The sequence below is a fragment of the Leucopleurus acutus genome (assembly GCF_964270905.1).
Source record: "Leucopleurus acutus genome assembly, chromosome: 8".
NCBI classification, from domain to species: domain Eukaryota; kingdom Metazoa; phylum Chordata; class Mammalia; order Artiodactyla; family Delphinidae; genus Leucopleurus; species Leucopleurus acutus.
The window spans coordinates 98,979,868-99,002,588 of record NC_139151.1 but is presented as its reverse complement, the minus strand read 5'-3'; the positions used below and the strand labels follow the sequence as shown (position 1 = coordinate 99,002,588).

Sequence of the window (22,721 nt, the reverse complement as noted above, 5' to 3'; positions counted from 1 at the left end):
ACCAAAGATAGATGCCCATTATGACAATTTAAATTCATGTAGACAACTTTAAGAAGCATTTTATTGGCAATAAGATAGCAGCACTTTAAATTTTTAAAAAACTAAAAAAAAAATATGTTGGCAAAATTTATTTCCAAAAGGATATAGCATCCAAAATGTACATTCGATAAGCAATTGACACACAGGGAACTTTACTCAATACTCTGTAATGACCCATATGGGAAAAGAATCTAAAAAAGAGTGGATATATGTATATGTATAACTGATTCACTTTGCTGTACAGCAGAAAGTAACAAAACATTGTAAATCAACTCTACTCCAATAAAAAGTAAATAAAAATTAAAAAATAAAAAAAATTAAGTTTTTATTGAATAACAAATGGCACACTTCAATTTTCATAATTGTTATAAGAACTTTCCCCCAAATCAGGGTGCTCTTTGGTGTATTACATGGGTAGACTCCCCCTTTAGGAAAAAGAGGATAGCATAATAGCTGGTGATAAATGACCATCCAGTAGATTGCTCTAAAGTGACAGGATGATTCCATGTCGACCTCTTCAGTTAATTATTTCAAGTGTGAAAGAATCATATCAGAGATAAAGGAAAACCTGACCTCTAATTCCAGTTAAGGAAGTGGTTACTTAGATTCTAGCCTATAAATATGATTTCCTTTTTTTTTTTTTTTTTCCCCTGTACGCGGGCGTCTCACTGCTGTGGCCTCTCCCGTTGCGGAGCACAGGCTCTGGACGCGCAGGCTCAGCGGCCATGGCTCACAGGCCCAGCTGCTCCGCGGCATGTGGGATCTTCCTGGACCGGGGCATGAACCCGTGTCCCCTGCATTGGCAGGCAGACTCTCAACCACTGAGCCACCAGGGAAGCCCCTAATTTCCTTCTTTAATAATCAAATATGAAGTATATTCAATTACTTTTAAGACTCAACTTTACTAATTAATTAGGAAAACCCACACAAGTTAAACTATCTTCATATAAAAGGACTTTGGCTTTCCTGGGAGTTAGTATGTTAAATTTTAGTCTCTAGCACATTTACATACCTATCGCTATCTTTCTATTCTTCAAAAAACTGTATTTAGAAAATATTTATTGGAGGTTTGTATCAATTAAATCCTGTTGTCATTGAAGACCTATTTCTGAATCTACTCTATAGAACTAAAAATAAAATTTAATGGGTAATAGGATTATCTGATAGTCAACATTAAATTAATAAGACATATCCCTAATAAATAAAAGTATCTAAAAATTCACCTTCACTGAATCAGGACCTTCACTGAATTAGGGGTTTTAGGGATCAGATACCTAAAGAAAGGTTTATAGCAATTTTTTTTGTATAAAACCATTGTTTTTCCAACAAAATTCATGAGCCCAATTTCCAAGTTTCAATTTCTCTGTAAATATGGAGTCAGTTTGACTAGAATTTAATAATCCTAACTCTTCTGCTGTTGTCTCAAAATCAGGAATAAAGGGACTGGGATCCAATTTTATTTCATTATCTGTAGAAACTGGCATAAGCCACACTGATTTCCTAAAGAGAAGAGAAACAAAAAGCAGATAGGGTTGGCATACTTGTTACCAGGTCTTTCTGAATCTAAATTTGGGGCCAAGCTATTTTATTTTTTACCACTGTTTAACATCATGATCATTTTCAATATGGTTATTTAGGGGTACCTGCACCCTCTGGATAATAGATGATTTGTAATACTTGTCCTAGTAGAGTACCAAAGCACCCAGTAAAACAGACTTAGACAAATGGATCCTAAGAACAGTAAAAGTTGTCAAAAGCTTAATGTGACCCAGTATACTGGTGACAGAGGTGTGTTGTGTGTGTGTGTTTGTGTGTGCGTGTGTGTGTGTGTGTGTGTGTGTGTACAGCAGTAAAGCTCATGGACCAAAAACCTAATCATATACCTTTGTTGGCCTAGTCTTCATTTTTAAGAAAGATAGCTGCAAATAATATAATAATATGACAATCAAAATAGAAATGCCTTAGTTATCACTCTTAATCTGGTAGCCTATGGAGAAGCAATAGCCCGAGGGGATTAGGTTAGAACTTTTTACATTACTCTAAGCACTGGCCAGTATATAGGAATGAAAGTGTATGTGTGAGTGAGTGTGTGTGTGTGTGTGTGTGTGTGTGTGTGTGTGTGTGTATGTATGTGTGTATGTGTCTCTGTGTGTGTATGTGTTTGTGTGTGTGTATGTGAGTATGTGTGTGTGTGTGTACACAGAATCAACTGTTAATTTCTAGGTCAGCTACTCCCCAGAGTATCGCTGAGTCTCTCAGCCTTGGTCTTTCCTTAGAATAAGTTGAAGGGAAGATCAAGAGTACTTAACAATGTGGTTGTACTTGATGCCACTGAATTATTCCCTTAAAAATGGTAAATTTTCTCTTATGTATATTTTACAACAATTAAAAATACCAATTCTCCCTCACCCCCCAAAAAGGGACTCTGATGATGTTAAAAGATATTGTACATTTGCTCTGAGCTCAAAATTCTTTTTTCATGTCAGCTATTTCCATATATTAAACAGGGATAAAATTTTTCCTTGTGATTTTCAGGTGGTTTCTAAGATTTTTCACTCCGATTTATAACACTCAGGGTAAATATTTCAGTGTCATGGTAAAAGTGTATCAGGATATACTATTACACTTGGTGTCAAAGTTCACGTGGAGTCCTTTTGGGATTCAGCTTCTCGGTTCCACAGAACTGCAAACAAACTGCATTTAATGATAGGCTGATAAGCCTTTCCTTTCGTGTATGTCCATGAGTTAGTATTAAAATGAAGAATTGGTTTTCTCTTAACTTTTTAGTCATTTACTCTAACATGGAATTGAACCATAAAATATATTAGAAAAAGTATTACGAAGGAGAAAACACTGAAAGGTAATATCATGTTTGATTCTTCCACTTACTAAGGTGACTGAGGATTTGCTTTAAAGTTCAGTTACTGTAAAATAACCTAGTTACACAAGATTATATAATGTTTTTATTCTAAAATGAATATTTTAAAATTAAAAAGTACTCAAAATATTTTTAAATGCTAATTTGGTGTTCATTTGGACTTATGCTTATGAGCGAGTCATGTTATAGTCTCTAACACCTACACTTCTGTAGAAGCACATGGTAAGTAAAGGTGAAACTAACATATTCAAAAGGAGTATGGTCTGTCGGACTCACCTAGAGGCAGAACATTCCAAAGGGATTTTCTGATGGTCACAATGTATATTCCTAGGGTTAAAGTACACCTCTGTTTGAAAAAGGAGAGTATCCTCTGAAACAACCTAGGAGAGCACAAAGGTTAAGTAGAAGATATTTCTAGTAACAAAGGGGGCAGGTACACATTTGAATAGGAAGTAGAAAACATTCAAGGTCTCAGAAATGGCTACTGTCACTTTCAGGTACATACAAAGATCTGACAAACCCACTGGGACAGAAGAGGAGTGTTATCTGTAAGAGTGAACTTAAAGTACCTGGAAAAAAATCTTAGCAGTACATAGGAGCAAACTGAAACTGTTACTCAGAGCTATCTTTATCATGCATGAACAAAAGGTTTTCAGTACTTCTTCTGAGAAAGATGATTTGGAGATCAAATAACAGAGTGGTTTAAAACATAAGCTTTGGAGGGGAATCCTCCTGTTTGGGCATCTAAACTACCACCAACTGGCTGTGCATCCCTGGGCAAATTATTAAAGCACCTTCTGAAGTTCTAGCTCCCTCATTTCTAAAATAAAGACAACATCTAATTCATAGGTGACAGTTTTAAATAGGCATTGACCCCAAATACTTTTATAGTATGAATATAAATTGTTTAAATTTGGGAATCTATGAAAAGATAACACCCCAAGATAACAACACAGTTTTAAGATTTATGCCTGGCAAAATAACTGACAGAGATTTTATTCCAGTAAAAATCTAGTCCCCATAGAGGCACACATCCTGAAAGATGTGTTGAATATAAAATACCTTCCCAGAATTGGTGACCTCTCACATTAGGAACATTGAATGGAATTTAAAACTATCTCCTGAGCTTTAGTGAAATACGACAGAAGCCTAAAGACAACTTAAAATCAGTTCACTAATGAGTCTGGAAATCTGTGCTTTAAGTCTTATGCACAAAGAGGACTCAATATTCAGTGACCGAGTACGGAACTGTATTGTCGTCTATCCATAAATTACTCTAACTAGAAGCAAAATTTGTTCTTAAACAACAAAAAACACCAGGACAATAATTTTAGCACCAGGCATAAAATTGTGAAAAAATACCTAGGTTTGTTTTTTGGTTTTGTTTTTTTTAACAGATAATCATTATTCTTACCTTTGTCCTGATCCCACAGTCATGCACAGGGTATATAAAATCATAGGCATATGTTTGTATCCGAGTCACAGGGCAACCCGATCCCAGATATAATTCATCAGCAAATATATACAAATTGCTGCTGTTTGCACATGGGCTTACAGAGACCATCAGCCAGTCCATAGAACAACTTATTTTCACTGCAGAAAGAATCATGAGAAAAGGTCAGATGTGTATTTATCTTAAGCGGGAGCTCAAAGAACATCCAGCTACGCCCTTTGTGATAAAAGATATTCCTTTCTCTGGCAAAGGTTATCACAGCTCAAAGAACAGCATATAGGGGGTTTTCCTATTACCACTACTTTCCAAAATATCTGCATAATTATAGCCTCAAATAAGTAAATTTCAGTTCTTTCACAGGGAAAAAATTCAATACACAAGAACATCATTATCTTCTAGCCCCCTGCCTCTTCTTAAAGAAATTAGATTCCAAAGAGCATGATATAGTTAGGACTACACATAAGGGACAGAGTAAACTGCAGTACATTAGAAGAATGATGTATTCTCTGTAATACTTTTCAAAGAGGGAAAAGGAGGAAAGTTGGTATGGTAGAATTCATATCTAGAGCAACCAGAACCAGAAACAATCATAGCCACAAGAGGAAATAGTCTGAAGAGAGAAGATCTACTGTCTGGGATGGAAGTTTTATGAAAATTTTAACGTAAAACCCATTCTGTCCTTTACACTGAGCATCTTCAGTAAGTCATAATAGTCACTATTTCTAACTGAGTCATTTTCCCTTTGGAAATGAAGTGTACTGGATTCTGGCTTAGTGTGCTAGACAGTCATTAACCAGAGGTTCTCAGGGGATGACCAGAGTTAAATTTCATAGGTCCTTCTATTGTTCAGAAGGAAAGTAAAGATTTATTAGCTTTAGTATTTAAAGATGCATGATAAGTAGTCGGGGAGGGGGGGTTGTGGAACCTAATAAACTAGATGGTAAAACTTCCAAATTGGAGAAGAACAAAATAGAATGAAGGACAAAAATAAGCAAATTTCAAACAACATAGAAGGAGGCAAAAAAGGAAAAGGTAAAAAGACAAAAAAACAAATCAAAAAAGACAAAAGCAGTAAGATGGTTGCAATAAATTACAAAGTATAGGACTCCCCTGGTGGTGCAGTCTTTAAGAATCCGCCTGCCAATGCAGGGGACACGGGTTCAAGCCCTGGTCTGGGAGGATCCTACATGCGGCGGAGCAATTAAGCCCGTGCGCCACAACTACTGAGCCTGCGCTCTAGAGCCAGCGAGCCACAACTACTGAAGCCCGCGTGCCTAGAGCCCGTGCTCCGCAGCAAGAGAAGCCCCAGCAATGAGAAGTCCGTGCACCACAGCAAAAAGTAGCCCCCGCTCGCCGCAGCTAGAGAGGGCCCGTGCACAGCAATGAAGACCCAACGCAGCCAAAAATAAATAAATAAATAAAATTTAAATAAATAAATTACAAGTATACTAGCAATAATAATGTAAATGAACAAATGTTCAAATGTAAATGAAACATATTGTTAAAAAAAATGAACAAAATACTCCAGGCCAAATCACCAACAGAAGAATGATGAAATAAATTGAAATGCATTTATATAATCAAATTCCATACAACATGGAAAATAAATTATAGTTATACCTATAAACATATAAATCTAAAAACAATTATGAGAAAGAAGTCACAATATACACCTTATATATCTGTTGACACAAATGAGAAATAAACACTTTTCAAAAGCTTTTTTTCCAAGCAAACAGACTATTCTTAGACATCCAGTATATATCCTATATTTATTAAGGTATTAGAATCATAACCCAAAACATGATTCTTGACCTCATCTGATACAGCCTCTTCGTGTTTTACAAAAGCTAGAGTAACAGGGTTTAAAGCTTATCTTATTTTGACATTAATATAAGCAAATGTAATACAACCTATCATCAAAGCTAGAATAAATACTTTGAACATGGATTTTATTTCTTAATTTTCTTTATATTCCCAGTGAAGCAGAACACAGATACATATATATATTTGAATCACAGCCCTTGCCGATGGTAGTACCCGCACGCAGGACTTCTAGATGAACAGAAATTGCAGAATTTCTACTTTAAGAAAGGAAGGACAGGAGAGTGACAGCCTGGCTGGTAATCACACCTCTAGGAAGACAGAGTTCTTGCTGCTGGCCGGACGGGGTTTGAATTCTGCAGACAAACCTTTATTAGCTTAAAAGAAACTGGTAGACTGCAATACAATATATTCATGAGTCAGTGAAGGCCACCAAAAGCAAAGATTTACAGTCAGCTTGAATATAAGTTCTGCCAATTAGACTGATTGTACTTGGAGCCTCAGATCAAGATGTAAACCGGGCTGAAATGGTTAAGTTCACTCCAGGGGGCAATTCTACCGGGTAACTGGCACTTAAGCTACAATGGGTTGGGTTGACACTTAAGACAAATTTCCTAGACTCTCATTGGTCTCCTTAGTTACTACATATGTTCTGAATATAGCCACAACCAAAGCGTTTGCACATCAATTCTCTTTGGAACCTAACAAAACCCAGAAAGTAAACAAAGGTAGTATCCTCTTGTTCCACAAATAAGTAGTTCAGTCACTGCCGAAGTCTGATCAATGCCTCCAGTCCCCCACCAGCATGTCTTTAAAGGCAGAAGGAAAAAATGAAACAGCAAAGCAGCAATAGGAGTTTGACTCAGGTACGATGATAACTAGCTATCGTCTCCTACAGGAAGAATATAAGGTGAGGAGTAAATTGGTAAGGGGTTCCAAGTCTAAAGCCTTACTTAACAGCTGCATTTAGAGGATATCTGGTGAATGAGTACGTGGTCAGAAAAATTATTAGGAGGCAAGATTTTCTTCCTAATGCAATTTAGATAACTTGTCACTGATGCCAGTCTTGATAGTACATTATGTGCCAAACATTATAATTGGAGTTTATATCTCATCTAAAAATTAATTATTGGTACATGTGCTCTAAGACACAAATCATAATCATAATTGACTTTGACCGCATACTCTTCACAGATTTACTTAGTAAACTCTTCCTCTATGGTAACTATAGAAATGCTAAGAATCAGATAATTTTTCCACAGCAAGAACTCATTAAATTCTTTCCCTATAGATGAATCTGAGTTTAGGAATTGACAACAGGTGGTCATTGGAAGCAATAAACAAGTGTCTTTAAAAATGACCATCTGATATATGTAGCTGAAAGAAACAAAGACACAAATATGAAAGGCTACGTGCACCTCAGTGTTCACGGTAGCATTATTTACAGTTGCCAAAATAAGGAAGCAACCTAAGCATCCATCAGCAGATGAATGGATACAGAAGATGTGGGGTGTATATATATATATATATATATACACACACACAGTAGAACACCACTCAGCCAGAAAAAAGAATGAAATCTTGCCATTTGCAGCAACATGGATGGACTTGGAGGGCACTGTGCTAAGTGAGATAAGTCAGACGGAGAAAGACAAATACTGCATGATCTCACTTATGTGGAAGCTAAAAAATACAATGAACTATAGTGAATATAACAAAAAAGAAACAGACCCACAGATATAGAGAACAAGTTAGTGATTACTGGTGGGGAGGGGGGCATATAGGGGTGAGCAAGTGGAAGGCACAAACCATTGGGTGTAAGATAGGCTACAAGGATGTATTGTACAATATGGGGAATATAGCCAACATTTGTAATAACTATAAATGGAGTATAACCTTTTAAAATTATAAAAAAATAAAACTTTTAAAAAATGACCATCTGCCATCAGTAGTTTAGTATCTCAAACTTCTCACGAATAAGCCTAACATGACTGTAAGTCAGCTGGTCATGTGTCAGATAGTCATTTACTATCTTCTTTCCTATGTGACAGTGCTCATGTACATATCCATTGCAAAGGAGTAAAGTAAGATCACACAACGAAAATAGCTAGGCATTCAAATCTTGACGAGGAAAGTTCCCAAACCAGTCATAGAGACCTAGTAGGCCTTGGAGGACATCCAGGATTCTCTTAAACACTTTGGAAAATCTGAATCTTCCCAGCATGAAGAAATAGTTCTACGATTAATGAGCGAGATACCTCCAGCACATTTGAGCCTGGAAGTTCTTGGTTTTTAAGGATAAATCATCAAGAAAGTAAGAAAATATAGGGAGATGTTTAAGACAAAAGTAGGCTTTGGAGAAGGCAGGTGTTCTACATCAGTGATTGTAACCTCCAAGTCACCTCTCTCCACGTGTTCAAAATATTGTTCTAACATCAGCTAGATAAGATTACCAGGGAAATCCTTCCTAAATGAATAAAGGTTCCAACGACTGGATTAAGATAGATTCAAAAGGGTAAGTGGATGGGGACATACAGGAAGTCCATGCTTCTGGCTTCACTACTTTTTGTTCATACTAGTTTTAGGGTCAAGTTTCAGTTTGACGTTCTGAGCTTGTGTCTCAAGTAGCTGAGAAATGGTTTGAGAATAGCCTGAGGAACATGCATAGCTGTGTAGAACACAGGTAGAACCTTCCTTGCACCCAAGCATCGTGTACCGTAGCCAGGCCTGAACACCCTACTCACCCCTCCCAGATAACTGGAATTCTTCTCCGACTCACAGGTCACTGCCCTTTCTCCACGTGTATGGAATTAAATGATTGAAATTACTGAAATGCCAATAATTAACTGCCGCAGGGTGAGCTGCAGTAACCTAGGCATTCTGAAAGATGCATCTTAGGTAAAATGGAAAGACCAGAAACTAAATGTGGTCCTTGTTCAGAAAGGGCTTATAGGCCAAATGGGTAAGAAATTCACATATCATTTCCCCAAAAAAGACCCCACTTCAAGCAGAAGGAAACAGGAACATCAAGTGACTTTTAAAAAAACTTAGAGAACACAAAAAGTAATATTGAAATGCTGCCTTGGAGTAGTTGAAATTTAGTCTGGGCTTGAAGCTGGGAAGCATCTGGATAACACAAAAAAAGTGGAGAATACTCCAGGTATCATAGAAAAGATATTGAATCAATTTATAGACAGACCAGACACTGATTTCGCTTTATCCTATTGGCTTTGCAGAACTGCTGATGAATTTAACAGGGGTGAAGGCCAGATAGAATTTTAAAAAGAACAGAAGAGCAGTGTCATCATCAAGGGGAAATACGAAGGGCCTGGAAGGAGGAAGGTCAGTAAAGATACAATCAAATATCTTACAATACCACCAAGTACTGGTAATTGGCAGTGAGTTCAAAAGGGCAGCCTAAAACATAGAGCCGAGGACTATTTCTGAAGAATCTCTGCAAATGAGGATTCCGATAGAAGATCATAACATAGAAGAAAGAAACATCTCAGACATTTAGGCAGAAAGTTAAAATGTGTCCTCAATATAAAGACTCAAGTCCAGTTGGCCTGAAAGTCCTTCTTTTCTAGCAAATGGTAAGATCGGATCTCTACAGGGAGTAGAGCACCTGCTTGGAAGGATGAATAGCAGTCATTCTGAGTAACCCTGCAAGGAAGCATTCTCTAACTCATTTACCGTTGATGTTCTCAGCGCAAGGCCACATCAAGGCAGCAAGGAGAATCAAGATTTCTGAAGCCATAGAGACCTCCATGTGAGCGGACCCCCAGCCCAGGACTCCTTGCGACATAGGAAGTGGTAACAGCTTAAGTGATTTTATAATGGCATCCCATGCTCAGCTGCCTTCATTTTGCTACTTAGTTAGATCACCCACGGGGTGGTTTCCACAGTGTCAACCAACTAAAACCTGAGGCTCTCCTGATTACCCCAACCCCGATGCTCAAAGAGGCCCATCAGGTGAAAAGTGCTAATTGATAACTGTGTGTGCCTGCGGCCTGTTAAAATCATCTGAGAAGCTGGCAAGGCACACACTTGCAAAAAAACGAAAGCATAGAAAACTCTTTTCACTAGGTAATTTTCAGGTGTCATCTAATATGCTGAGTAACCTAAATCGTACATATTTGAAATCAAAAGACTATTATTTCTTAATTTCTACGGGTTTGGCTGTGGAAGAATCAGCAGCAGAGATGATAAAGTGACTTGAATCGCTGAGACAGAGACCTAACGAAAAACTGTCTTTCTTGACCTCAAGAAAATCCACAAATTCATCTCTGTTAATTCTTCCATAAATTGTTCTAGTTACTCTAGTCGGGTCAAGCCTTGAAATTATTTGCTTATAACACAAGATATACACACACACAATATCATAAGGGTAAATATATATATATATATTTGTCCTCATGTTTTATATACATATGTATATATAATTTTATATATAATCAACATAAATTCATTTTAATAGTTGGAATAAAAGTTCCAGCTAAAGGTTTTTCTTGTTTCTGCTAAAATGTCAATCGTGACATTTTTAGTTTTAAAGTAAACTTGGAAATCAAGTCTCACAGTAAATAAACTTCAAAGAATCAGAGTCGAAGGCCTATCATTGTTTTTAGTGACATCTGAATCATATTTTCAGTGTTACAATCTGCTTTCAAATAAGCACGTGCACAGGGCTTCCCTACATGTCACAAAAAGGACTTTCGTTTCCATCATCACGTCCTCTAACGGAGAGTGAAACCCCAGAGCGGGGACTCACACAGTTCCTGCATCTGGAAGGCCTGGAGAACCCAGTCACCAACTACAAAGACGAAAGAGAGCTGAAGAAAGACAAAGATAAGTCCACGTTATTATTTTGTCTTTCATTTTCTTTTTTTAAAAAACTTTCTCCTGATGCTATTAACATTTCTTTCATCTAAAATTCATAAACTTTACATTTAACTTTCAAATCATTCCAATATAGGCATCTAATTTTTTTTCCTAAAGGCACCTGTGTCTACTAGTTAAGAGCTTAATTAGAACCATAGACTAATTTCTCCACTCTCAGTTTATATAAATTTGGGAAAGTTAAGGCTCACGTTCATACTCTGTAAAAAGGAGATAATGATACTACCTACCTTATAAGTTTGTTTTGAATATTAAAAGAGATAAAGGTAAACAGTCTAGCCAAAATTAATAGCGTACAAAAAAAACATATAACACAAGACTGTTTTCCTCAAACTTGAGCACAGTTAATTCCAGGGTTTTATGCAATGTTCCTGGGACTACTCAAAGCCACAGAATGAGCAAAGTCCATTTTTCTGAAATTCCAATTTTAATTCCAAATTTTGTTGTGAAAGGATAATGGAATTTCAATATAACTTTAATGTAAAATGGATAGAGATAAGGCAGAGATAATATATAAATCTTATTTTTAAGCAATTTCTAACTTAGAGAAATGTTGCAAATATACATAACTTATTTTTTCCTGAACATTTTGGGAATAATTTGCTAATACGATACCCCCTCATTCCTAAATATTTTAGAGTATGTTTCCTGCAAATAAGGACATTCTCCCACTGCAATGATTCTCAATATGTTGTCCTTGGATGCTGTGGGCCCACAGGATCAAAACTATTTTCATAATAATGCTAAGACATAATATGCCCTTTTCACCATGTTGACCTTTGCACAGATGTGTAAAAACAATGGGGGTCAAACCACTGCCTAAGCAAGAAAGGCAGCGCCACCAAGCTGTGTTAGTCAACGTTGTATTCTTCACCACCACATACTCACAGTAGAAGCCAGTTTCACTTAAGAATCAAAGTAGTAGGGCTTCCCTGGTGGCGCAGTGGTTGAGAGTCCGCCTGCCGATGCAGGGGACACAGGTTTGTGCCCCGGTCCGAGAAGGTCCCACATGCCGCGGAGTGGCTGGGCCCGTGAGCCATGGCCGCTGAGCCTGCGCGTCCGGACCCTGTGCTCCGCGACGGGAGAGGCCACAACGGTGAGAGGCGCGTGTACCGCAAAAAAAAAAAAAAAAAAAAATCAAAGCAGTAAAAATTATTCATTTTATTAAATGTTGATTGACCCTTGAGTACATGTCTTTTTAATATTCTGCATTATAAAATGGAAAGTATGAATGAAGCCCTTCTGCTGTGTATCAAAGCGTGGAGATTATGCAATTTATTGTTTGATTTGTGAGCTGAACACAACCTTTCTTCATAGAACATCATATTTACCTGCAAGAACGACTGTCAGACAAACATTGACTATTTGCACTTGGGTTTTTGACAGATATTTTTAGAAACAGAATGAAATATTGGCTGGCACTTCAAAGAAAACAACTGACAGTTTTCGTATCCAGAAATAAAATTCAAGTTTACAAGCAAAATTTAGAAAACTTGCATTCCCCACATTCAGAGTGCAACTGTGAGGGTTTTTTTTGTATTGCATAATGAAACATGTTAACATTTGGAAGTTCTGCATAACTGAGTGAACCAATATTTTCCAAATAACCAATGCATACTGTGATACAAGCATGCATGTGTAAACGTTTCATTCAAAATACAAGAGAGATCAATGGACTTTAATATAACTGAGTATGAAATGTTCATTGATATATTTTCTGTTTCCACACCGCAACTAACCTTGAAGAACTACCTTTTGTAGAGAATTAGTGGTATCAAACAACAGCCACAATTATTTGAAGAGTATTAAAATACTCCTCCCTTTTCCAAATACATATTTGTGCGAGGCAAAGTTCTTTTCACCTACTTTAACCAAAGTAACATATCACAAAGCCTTAATGTAGAAGGACATATGAGAATCTAGCGGTCTTCTATTAAACTGGACTGGAGACTTGCAAACATGTAAAACAATGTTACTCTTCCATTTTTTGTGAAAATAATTATTTTTTATAAAATGCTTATTACTTATGTTAACACATGACAGGTTTATTGCAGCTATTTAGTAAAGATTTAAAATTTTTACTTTAATTTTTAATATGGTAATTTGCATAGAGTAAACCCACATAAACAAATTTCTTTGGAATTCTCAATATCTTTTTTTTTTTTTTTTTATGGCTGTGTTGGGTCTTCGTTTCTGTGCGAGGGCTTTCTCTAGTTGTGGCAAGCGGGGGCCACCCTTCATCGCGGTGCGCGGGCCTCTCACTATCGCGGCCTCTCTTGTTGCAGAGCGCAGGCTCAGTAGTTGTGGCTCACGGGCTTAGTTGCTCCGCGGCATGTGGGATCTTCCCAGACCGGGGCACGAACCCGCGTCCCCTGCATCGGCAGGCAGACTCTCAACCACAGCGCCACCAGGGAAGCCCCTGGAATTCTCAATATCTTAAAGACTATTTGGTGTCAGAGGTCCTGACACCAAAAGTTTGAGTATCATCAAAATCAAAAACTTAATATTAACATCTTTCAAATTTCTCCAATTGTCTCATTAATGGCCTTTATAACAAAAAATAATGATAAAATAAAATCCAGTTCAGACTCACATGTTGTGGTGCACGTAGCTGTCATATCTCTTTATTCTCCAACATTTCTTCAATCTTTCCTTGATTTTTCATGACCTTGACATTTGTATGTTGTGCATCACACTCAACTTGTGTTTGATATTTCTTCCTCATTAGGTTTGCAGGATTATCACAGCAGTGGCGTCCGGTTCTTAACTGCATCCTATCAAGTGGTACTCAACTTCAGTTTTTCCCATTACTGATGATGCAAATTTGGTCGCTTGATTAAGGTACTTTCCTCCAGGCTTCTTTACTGTAAAGTTCCTCCTTCTCACTTTGTAATTGATTTATATTTTATGGGGAGATACTCTGAAACTGTAAATATCCTGTTCCTCATTAATCTCTCAACTTACTTGCTTATATTAGTATACACTTGTGATTTCCTATTATATTATGTAGATTATCACTCATTACTATCATTATTTACATTTATGCTCAAATTATTTCAGATTTGACCAGGAGGAGCCCCTTGAAATAGTTCCTATATAATTTTGACATTTCTGCAGCATTCTTTGAGCACTTTCCCCATTTTTGGCACCAAAAGTTGTTCCCAGTTTAACTTGTACTTCTCCTGCCCCAGCCCTGGTGCTGGCTGTTACTCCATGGAACTCTGGTTTAAGTAGAACATGGTATTTAGGAACTGAGATGTGTGTGCTAGGTGTGATCATTATTATGGAGGGTCACTATTCCCATGGCCTGTCTGTGGATAAAACTACAAAAACAGACGTATGTTTATACGAATGCTTAGGGAGACATCTGCTCAGGTGGGGATGATTGGCGTCTCTGGCGTTTGAAGCCAATGCTCAACACTTGAGCTCCACGCAGTAGCAACAGGAGGTGGCTATGAAGTTATCACAGGACTAGGGGAAATCATCTTGGGGATCTTATGAAGAACTTCTTATGCCGTGTGGCTGACGGGGTCTTGGTGCTCCGGCCGGGTGTCAGGCCTGAGCCTCCGGGGTGGGAGAGGCGAGTTCAGGACATTGGACCACCAGAGTCCTCCCAGCTCCACGTAATATCAATCGGCGAGAGTTCTCCCAGAGATCTCCATCTCAACGCTAAGACCCAGCTCCGCCCAACGGCCAGCAGACTCCAGCGCTGGTTGCCCCATGCCAAACAGCTAGCAAGATAGGAACACAGCCCCACCCATTAGCAGAGAGGCTGCCTAAAATCATACTAAATTCACAGACACCCCAAAACACGCCACCGGACGCGGCCCTGCCCACCAGAAAGACAAGATCCAGCCCCACCCACCAGAACACAGACGCCAGTCACCTCCACCAGGAAGCCTACACAGCCCGCTGAACCAACTTCACCCACTGGGGGCAGACACCAAAAACAACAGGAACTACGAACCTGCAGCCTGCGAAAAGGAGACCCCAAACACAGTAAGTTAAACAAAATAAGAAGAGAAACACACAGCAGATGAAGGAGCAAGGTATGTACATGCTTAGATTTACATGATTTCTATATCTGTTTCTATAACTTGAAAACCATGAGTTCAAATTCACATCTCCTATTTGAATTCAAACCTATATGGTTCATTTCAGGGTTTTTTCTATATTTTGTTCTATATTTTTAATTCCCTTCTCTAATAGTGAGAAGTCTGACTTCCATTATCTTTAATAAATGAGCTTTTCAGAATGTTTGAATGTGTGTAAATAAATAGATAGATAGATGCCTTTGTAGAATTCACACCAAACTGTTGAGAGAGTTTTATCTAGGGGAGAAAAATAGAGGAATTTGAAGGTAAAGAGTAATTTTTTACCATATCTTATCACTTACATGTGGAAGCTAAAACATGACACAAATGAACTCCTTTACAAAACAGAAACGGACTCACAGACACAGAAAACAAACTCACGTAGCAAGTGGGCTGGGAATACTAACAAGCTTGGCACATCAATTCATGGCAACATCATGTAATTCCAAAGCTCACCTTGAAGTTTGCGTTGCATTTTGTCATTCCTTTTATTTTTTTAATTAAAAACGTTTTTTTAATTGAAGTATAGTTGATTTTCAGTGTTGTGTTAGCTTATTCCCAGCCCAGTTGCTATATAAACAATGTTACCTCCTGTCTTGTGATTCTGGTATTATTAACTAAAAATGTGTGGGCTGTCTTGAATGGATTATAATAAAGGAAAAAATGACCTATAAAAAAAAGAAACTCATGGGTACCAGAGGGGAAAGGGGGTTTGGGGGAGGGATAAATTAGGAGTTTGGGATTAGCAGATACAAACTACTATATATAATATAGATAAACAACAAGGTCCTACTGTAGAGCATAGGGAACTAGATTAAATGTCTTCTAATAATTCATGAGGGGAGAGAATATGAAAAAGAATATGTACATACATGTATAACTGAATCACTTTGCTGTACACCAGAAACTAACACAACACTGTAAATCAACTATACTTCCATAAAAAAAAAGTGATTTTATATCTTGTTCTGTATATTTCTTCATTGTTTGCATGTTTTACAATAAGGATGTGGTCGTGTCATATTTGTGAAAACATATTTTTATTTCAAAAAAGACAAAAACATTTTAGGCAATAAAGATAGTTTTAACAACCCCCCCAAAAAAAATAAATTAAATTTTCAGATCAAAATCTCTGTATGAAACAATCTACTATCACCCCCATCCCCACCATGTATAAACTATACTCCCCTCACTCAGGCCCCAACACTGCCCCCCCATGCTGTGACCATCCCTCCCCATGTGGATAACCTCTTCACATCCCACCAGTGCTCTGAAACCCAAGGTTATGTTGCCCCTCCAAGCAAATGTCCTTTTCACTCAACTAGGAAGTGGCTTGAGTTTTACAACCCTGAACCAAGCCCCTTCACCTATACCCTTGTGTGAACACTATCGTAATACCAGTGGAGCTTCAACCCCCAACTTGGGGTCACAAAAGTTACTTCAAACCCCCGGCACAGAGGCCTGCCTTGCTCAAACCTATCTATTGGCATTTGGACTAATTGCGAGGAAGGAAAGAGAAGAGAAAGGAATCACCTAGGACTTGGTGTTAGGTCTCATAGAGTAATAGTAAAGAAGCTGGTCTGTGTAATAAGGGCCAGGGGGAGGAGGCATATAATAGAGCAGTTAAAACCTGAATAGGAGAAAAATATCAAATAAACACAAATATGATACAGGGTTGGGAGCATATGATGGATGTATTGACTCACCCTCTGGAGCAGCTAAATTTGCTTATGGAAAATGAGCACACATGATTTAAGATTTGTTCAAGTGTATCCACAGTTATGCAGCTCTGAGGGTTATCAGAAGGAGGAAGTCCTTAGCTTTTAGTTGTAATCAGTCAAGATGATGTGAAAGCCTGGGGAATGATGCTATAGCACTGGTTTTAATGATGTCAAAGGTGCAATCTCTCTATAGATTCCTAGGGGGGAAAAAAGGCATCTTGAACACATTCACTGATGTTCTTTGCAGAATTAAAACATTCTATCGAGTTGGCCAAAAAGTTCGTTAGGCTTATGGAAAAACCCGAACAAACTTTTTGGCCAACCCAGGTGGAGAAAATGCACCAGTGGTGATATTAATATTAACTCCAATAGTAGAAGGTAGGCATACTGGAGCAAACTAAGGTTCCTTCTTAAATAGATAAAAATAATTGTGAAAACAACTTCCTTTGGAGGGTGTTCAGTAGACTGGCACTGTTCAAATGCTTTAAATGAATTATCTTATTCCAGCTTCACTGTATCCCTGTGAGGGAGGGATGTTAGCATATGGTTCAGCTTAGGCACAGAAACCTCAAGTATCTCACTCAAAGAAATTCGGCAAATAAATGACAGAGAAATCTCGATCTGTACAGAGCCTGAGTGTGTGTGGAGGCAAAGTCATCAGAATCCAATCAAATGCAGCTGTTCATTCCCTTTACTATTTGTTCCAGCCTTCAATCACCATAACCAGAGTTAAGAAAGCCAATGTCTTCTCAGTCCTGAAGCCCAGAAATCTCTCCCAGAAATCTCTAAGCAACTAATTCCTAGTTTGGTTAAATTCAGTAACATACATTGTATGACAAGCATGGGACTAAGTATTAGAAGAAAGATGACGACAAAAGAGAATCTACCAAAATTTAAGATGCCTCTGACTTGTTCATAAAATATGAAAATAATATATTGGGATCAGCATGTTAGGTGGTCAGAAGGGAAGGTCAAGATGGCATCCACGCAATGATAAAACCATGAATCTGATTGGAAACACGTAGAACTAGCTACCAGTTGACAATCAGGGTAAAGCCCATTTCGGAAAGCCATAAAGGGAACTACTTACACGATTTTTTAAAAAATTTTATTTATTTATGTATTTATGGCTGTGTTGAGTCTTCGTTTCTGTGCGAGGGCTTTCTTTAGTTGTGGCAAGCGGGGGCCACTCTTCATTGCGGTGCACAGGCCTCTCATTATCACGGCCTCTCTTGTTGCGGAGCACAGGCTCCAGACGCGCAGGCTCAGTAATTGTGGCTCACGGCCCTAGTCACTCCGCGGCATGTGGGATCTTCCCAGACCAGGGCTCGAACCCGTGTCCCCTGCATCGGCAGGCAGATTCTCAACCACTGCGCCACCAGGGAAGCCCTACACAATTTTTTTAAAAGGCCATCATACCACTTAAATCACAACTGCTCTTCTGTATTCTCTCTTATTCATACCTGGTTATAGACCCCATGCAGACCAAATCAAAGAAATAAGGAGGAGCATTTGCTAACAGCACAGAGGCCCTCATCTCCTCTGACGCAGGGTAAGGCCCATTAAGTAAACAGGAAAATGCAATAGACTTGCCACACGCAGCTGACACATCACTAGTGCAGCTTGAATGGTTCTTTCCTCGAGAGTGCTGTATTTTCTCCTAATCATTGTATTCCTGGAGATCGCAGGTTCTGATTAAATGAAAAGTGCAGGTAAACTGTCCAGAGAACCAAGTCTTCTCTGCATCTATGGAGGCATCTGTGGGCCTATTCGATAACACTTCCCCCACCATTTTTTTTCAAGTTTCAAACCTGCAGAAAAGTTGAAAGCATTTACAATGAATACCAATATAGCATTTACTTAGATTCACCAATTGTTAATATGTTGCTGTATTTGCTCTCTTATATCCTGTGTGTATGATTTTGTATATTTACATTTATAATTCTTCTGAACAGTTGCAAGTATGGTGCAGATACCGTGACATTCATTCTTAAATACTTGAACCTGAATCTCCTAAGAACAAGGATACTCAGCTACACAATACAACATAATTATTACAGTCAAGAAATTAAATATTGATACTACTGTCTAATATGTATTCTAGGGCTTCCCTGGTGGCGCAGTGGTTGAGAGTCCGCCTGCCGATGCAGAGGACACGGGTTCGTGCCCCGGTCCGGGAAGATCCCACATGCCGCGGAGCGGCTGGGCCCGTGAGCCATGGCAGCTGGGCCTGCGCGTCCGGAGCCTGTGCTCGGCAACGGGAGAGGCCGCAACACTGAGAGGCCCGTGTACAGCAAAAAAAAAAAAAAAAAAAAAAAAAAATAGCACCCAACAGCCCATTTTTAAAAAGAAAAAGAAAATTCTGTAGTTTGAGCAGTAAGTATACAATTTCTTATAAACCAATTGGAATTACACAGAACTAGAAAGTTTGCTAAGCACAGATTCTTTCAGGCAACAGCTTTTGAGCAAAAAATGCTGTTTAGCCCTTGCTAATGACAATAATCCCATTTACTGAACATTTACTATGTGCCAACCACAAGTTTACAAGAAGTTCAGGCATTTTAATCGTCATTATCAACCCTAGGCATGAGTCACTAATATCACCCCTATTTAATCTTTGAGAAAATTGGTCACAGGCATGTTAAATGAGTTGCTAATGTCACACAGCTGGCAAGCCCTAGATTTAATTATAGGTAGAATGACTCGAAAACCACTGTTTTACATCACTATCCTCTGCCGTTCTTTGTTAGTAAGCTCTTGTCTCTCAGCTTCCCACCTGACTGATGTAGTCTTTTGAGTAAAAGGAATAGGACTTTATTAGCTCTTTGGAAACCTATTAATAAACTTTGAGACATGTCCGTAATTATTAGCCCACGGCGAAGGATGAGGGGCGGTGAGGGGCGGAGGGTGTTGAACAGAACAGAATAATGTGTTATTCTTTTTTTAATTAATTAATTTATTTTTTAATTTTTGGCTGCCTTGGGTCTTCATTGCTGTGTGCGGGCTTTCTCTAGTTGCAGCGAGCGTTGCGGTGCGCAGGCTTCTCATTGCGGTGGCTTCTATTGTTGCAGAGCACAGGCTCCAGGAGCGTGGGCTTCAGTAGTTGTGGCACATGGCCTCAGTAGTTGTGGCACATGGCCTCAGTAGTTGTGGCTTGCGGGCTCCAGAGCGCAGGCTCAGTTGTTGTGGTGCACGGGCTTAGTTGCTCGCGGCATGTGGGATCTTCCCAGACCAGGACTCGAACCCATGTCCCCTGCATCGGCAGGCGGACTCTCAACCGCTGCGCCACCAGGGACCGTTTTTATGGCCCACACAACTACTCCCTTCCGAGGAATGTGACTCCTCCGTTCCCCTATGAACTGTAAAAGCTGTGCTCTTGGACATCCAGCAGCACCACAGAAGTAACCCAGTTTAACAATGTCATGTGGCATTTTATTTTTATATATTTACATATTTTTAATTGGTTTTAATCGATTATAACCATAATGCCTTTGAGAAAGGCCATTTGTGTTTTTAACTTTCAAAGTGGCCACAGGTCCATGAATAAAACTTGACATACTTTACGGTATATCTGTATTTATTGGATTTCTCATGTAGCATTCTAAGCTGCTGGGCTGAGTTACCAGAAAGGTGGGAGCTGGGGGAAAGGTTATTACCAACATTGTTCTCAATAGCTATTTGGCACCCAGGTGTTGAAAACTGGTGCTAGTTGCATGCAGGAATATGGCCAGTAAGCTTGCTTGGAAGACAGTGAATAGAAATTGAAATCCACTAGAAGCAGAAAGAGCTCAGAAGCATGAGTGAACTGGATGTCTACCTAGATCCCCCCGCCAAATTATTCTATAATACAAGCTCAGAGGGTTGGGTTTTGTCTCTGTCCATGTGTCCCTCCAACAGTCACTTGGTCATACTATGACACATCCCCCAATACAAGCAATATCAACAACCCTCCCATTCTTGGTCCCAAAGATTCTGTGTCAAGTGGCTACTTGCACAGAAAATTCTGAAAATTATGATCATGTCTACTGACGCCTTTTCAAAGTTTACTTCTGTCAAGATGTATCACCTTTTAAAATTTCAAAGCCATGTTACCATCAGAGGAATCTCAATCGTATGCTCTGTGGTAATGATTCAAACACAAGTCACTTTCTTTGGTATAACATGGTGGAGAAGGGAGAATATCCCCAGATACAGGACAGAGTTTTTCCAAAGTCCAAACTGCCCGTTGAGCTTCTGGTCATGGACCTGGATGAGTTCTTAACTGCTTAGTCAACCCTGCCCTTGTAAGCCCCACATATTTTCTGTGCAGACATTACTAATAATAGATGTTTTCAATTTGCATGTCTAATTGGCCTGATTTCAAGCCAAGAAAACCCACTCTCTGAAGCTATAGTGGTCCAAGCCCAGGTCCTTTCCACTGTCATTTCTACAAGAAGCAGCTTAGTTTCTCAGTGAGGGTACAGGGCACCTTGATCTCAGTCTGCCTAGGGCAAGACCAAGACTCTGAAAACTTCCCTACATAGGGCTCAGGTATTAAGAAACTGGCCAGCTGAGTCTGCATCTGTAACATTGGCAACACATCTAAAGAGACCCCCCACCTAACCCTGCCTGTGTTGCCAGTGCCAGAGTTCCTGATACTTGACCAGCTAACTGTGCAACTCCCCTTTCCACCTTTTCTTCTAATGATCTTTTATTTTTACTGCTCTTAGCAATGTTTTAGTAAACAAAGCCATTCAGGGAGCAATCCAAACCCACCGAAAACTGCAGAAATCATGTATACAAGCCAAGATTCCAAAATAAACCTCCTCCCACCAAAAAATGTGTAGGGATGAATGAAGAGACAGATAGATACAAAAATCATATTTTCTAGCACATGCATATTTGAAGAGGCCCACTGCAAGACTATCCCACACTGTCAGTTGACTTCAGCCTAGAAGTCAATTCTATACAAAACTGTACTTGAAACAGAATCATCAGTGATTTGGTACTTTAGTTACACTGCCACAATACCATTCATTCAGTTAACCAGTATATACTGAGGGTTTACTATGAGCAAAATATTGTTTCATGCCTAAAGAATACATGAATTTTAAAAACAAAAATCTCTTCCCTTTTTGACCTTATACCCTAATAAGAAAAAACAAACAAAATAGAGAGATAAAGTATATCGTATGTGTTTAGTGCTAAGAAGGAAAAATAAAAAAGGAAGAGGGATATGAAATATTAACGTATGTGAAATTTTAGATGGGGTGGGGAGAAAAGCACACATTTCACATTGGACTCAAAAGGTAGTCATTAAATACATTAGAAGAGTCGCCCATGGTGGAGGAGGGATTGATGGATTAACTCAGTTAAATTAAGAGAGGTCTTGCATTGGCCAATGATAACAACGTGTGCTTAACTTGACCCTTGAAATCTCTTTTGGGAGTGTAACTCTACCTAGTTTGATTTTGTCTAAAGTGGGAAGTAGATGAAGCTACTCCTCTCGTCCTTCCCAGATGGATAGCGGACTTCAAACCTGAAAGATTAACGCTAACAGCGAATAATTAGTATCTCAGCATTTCGACCAGACGGCTTGGCATTCCTAAAATCATCCCACGTGGGCAGCCCCCTACAAAGTAAAGTGGCCCTTGAACTTTATCATGCACCAGGATCACCTGGGGAGCCTGTTAAAAACACTGAATATTGGGCTTCCACTCCCAGGGTGGGACGAAGAATTTGCATTTCTAACAAGTTCCCAGGTGGTGCTGAGGCTGCTACCCTGGGGACCCCACTTTGGGAACCACCCTGTAACAGTACTGAAGGTTAGCCTGTGG

General features: G+C 38.9%; 1 protein-coding gene across 1 annotated transcript; it reads right to left on the bottom strand.

Annotated features, from left to right (window-relative positions):
• Positions 1–1,325: 1,325 nt before the first annotated feature.
• Positions 1,326–9,963, bottom strand: LOC309964889 (oocyte-secreted protein 2-like; the record flags this gene model as incomplete). The annotated part of the gene is made up of 4 exons (XM_082844074.1): positions 1,326–1,539; positions 3,194–3,297; positions 4,332–4,510; positions 9,888–9,963. The coding sequence occupies 4 exons, from the start codon at positions 9,961–9,963 to the stop codon at positions 1,326–1,328; spliced, it is 573 nt and encodes a 190-aa protein (XP_082700200.1).
• Between the last annotated feature and the right edge of the window lie 12,758 nt (positions 9,964–22,721).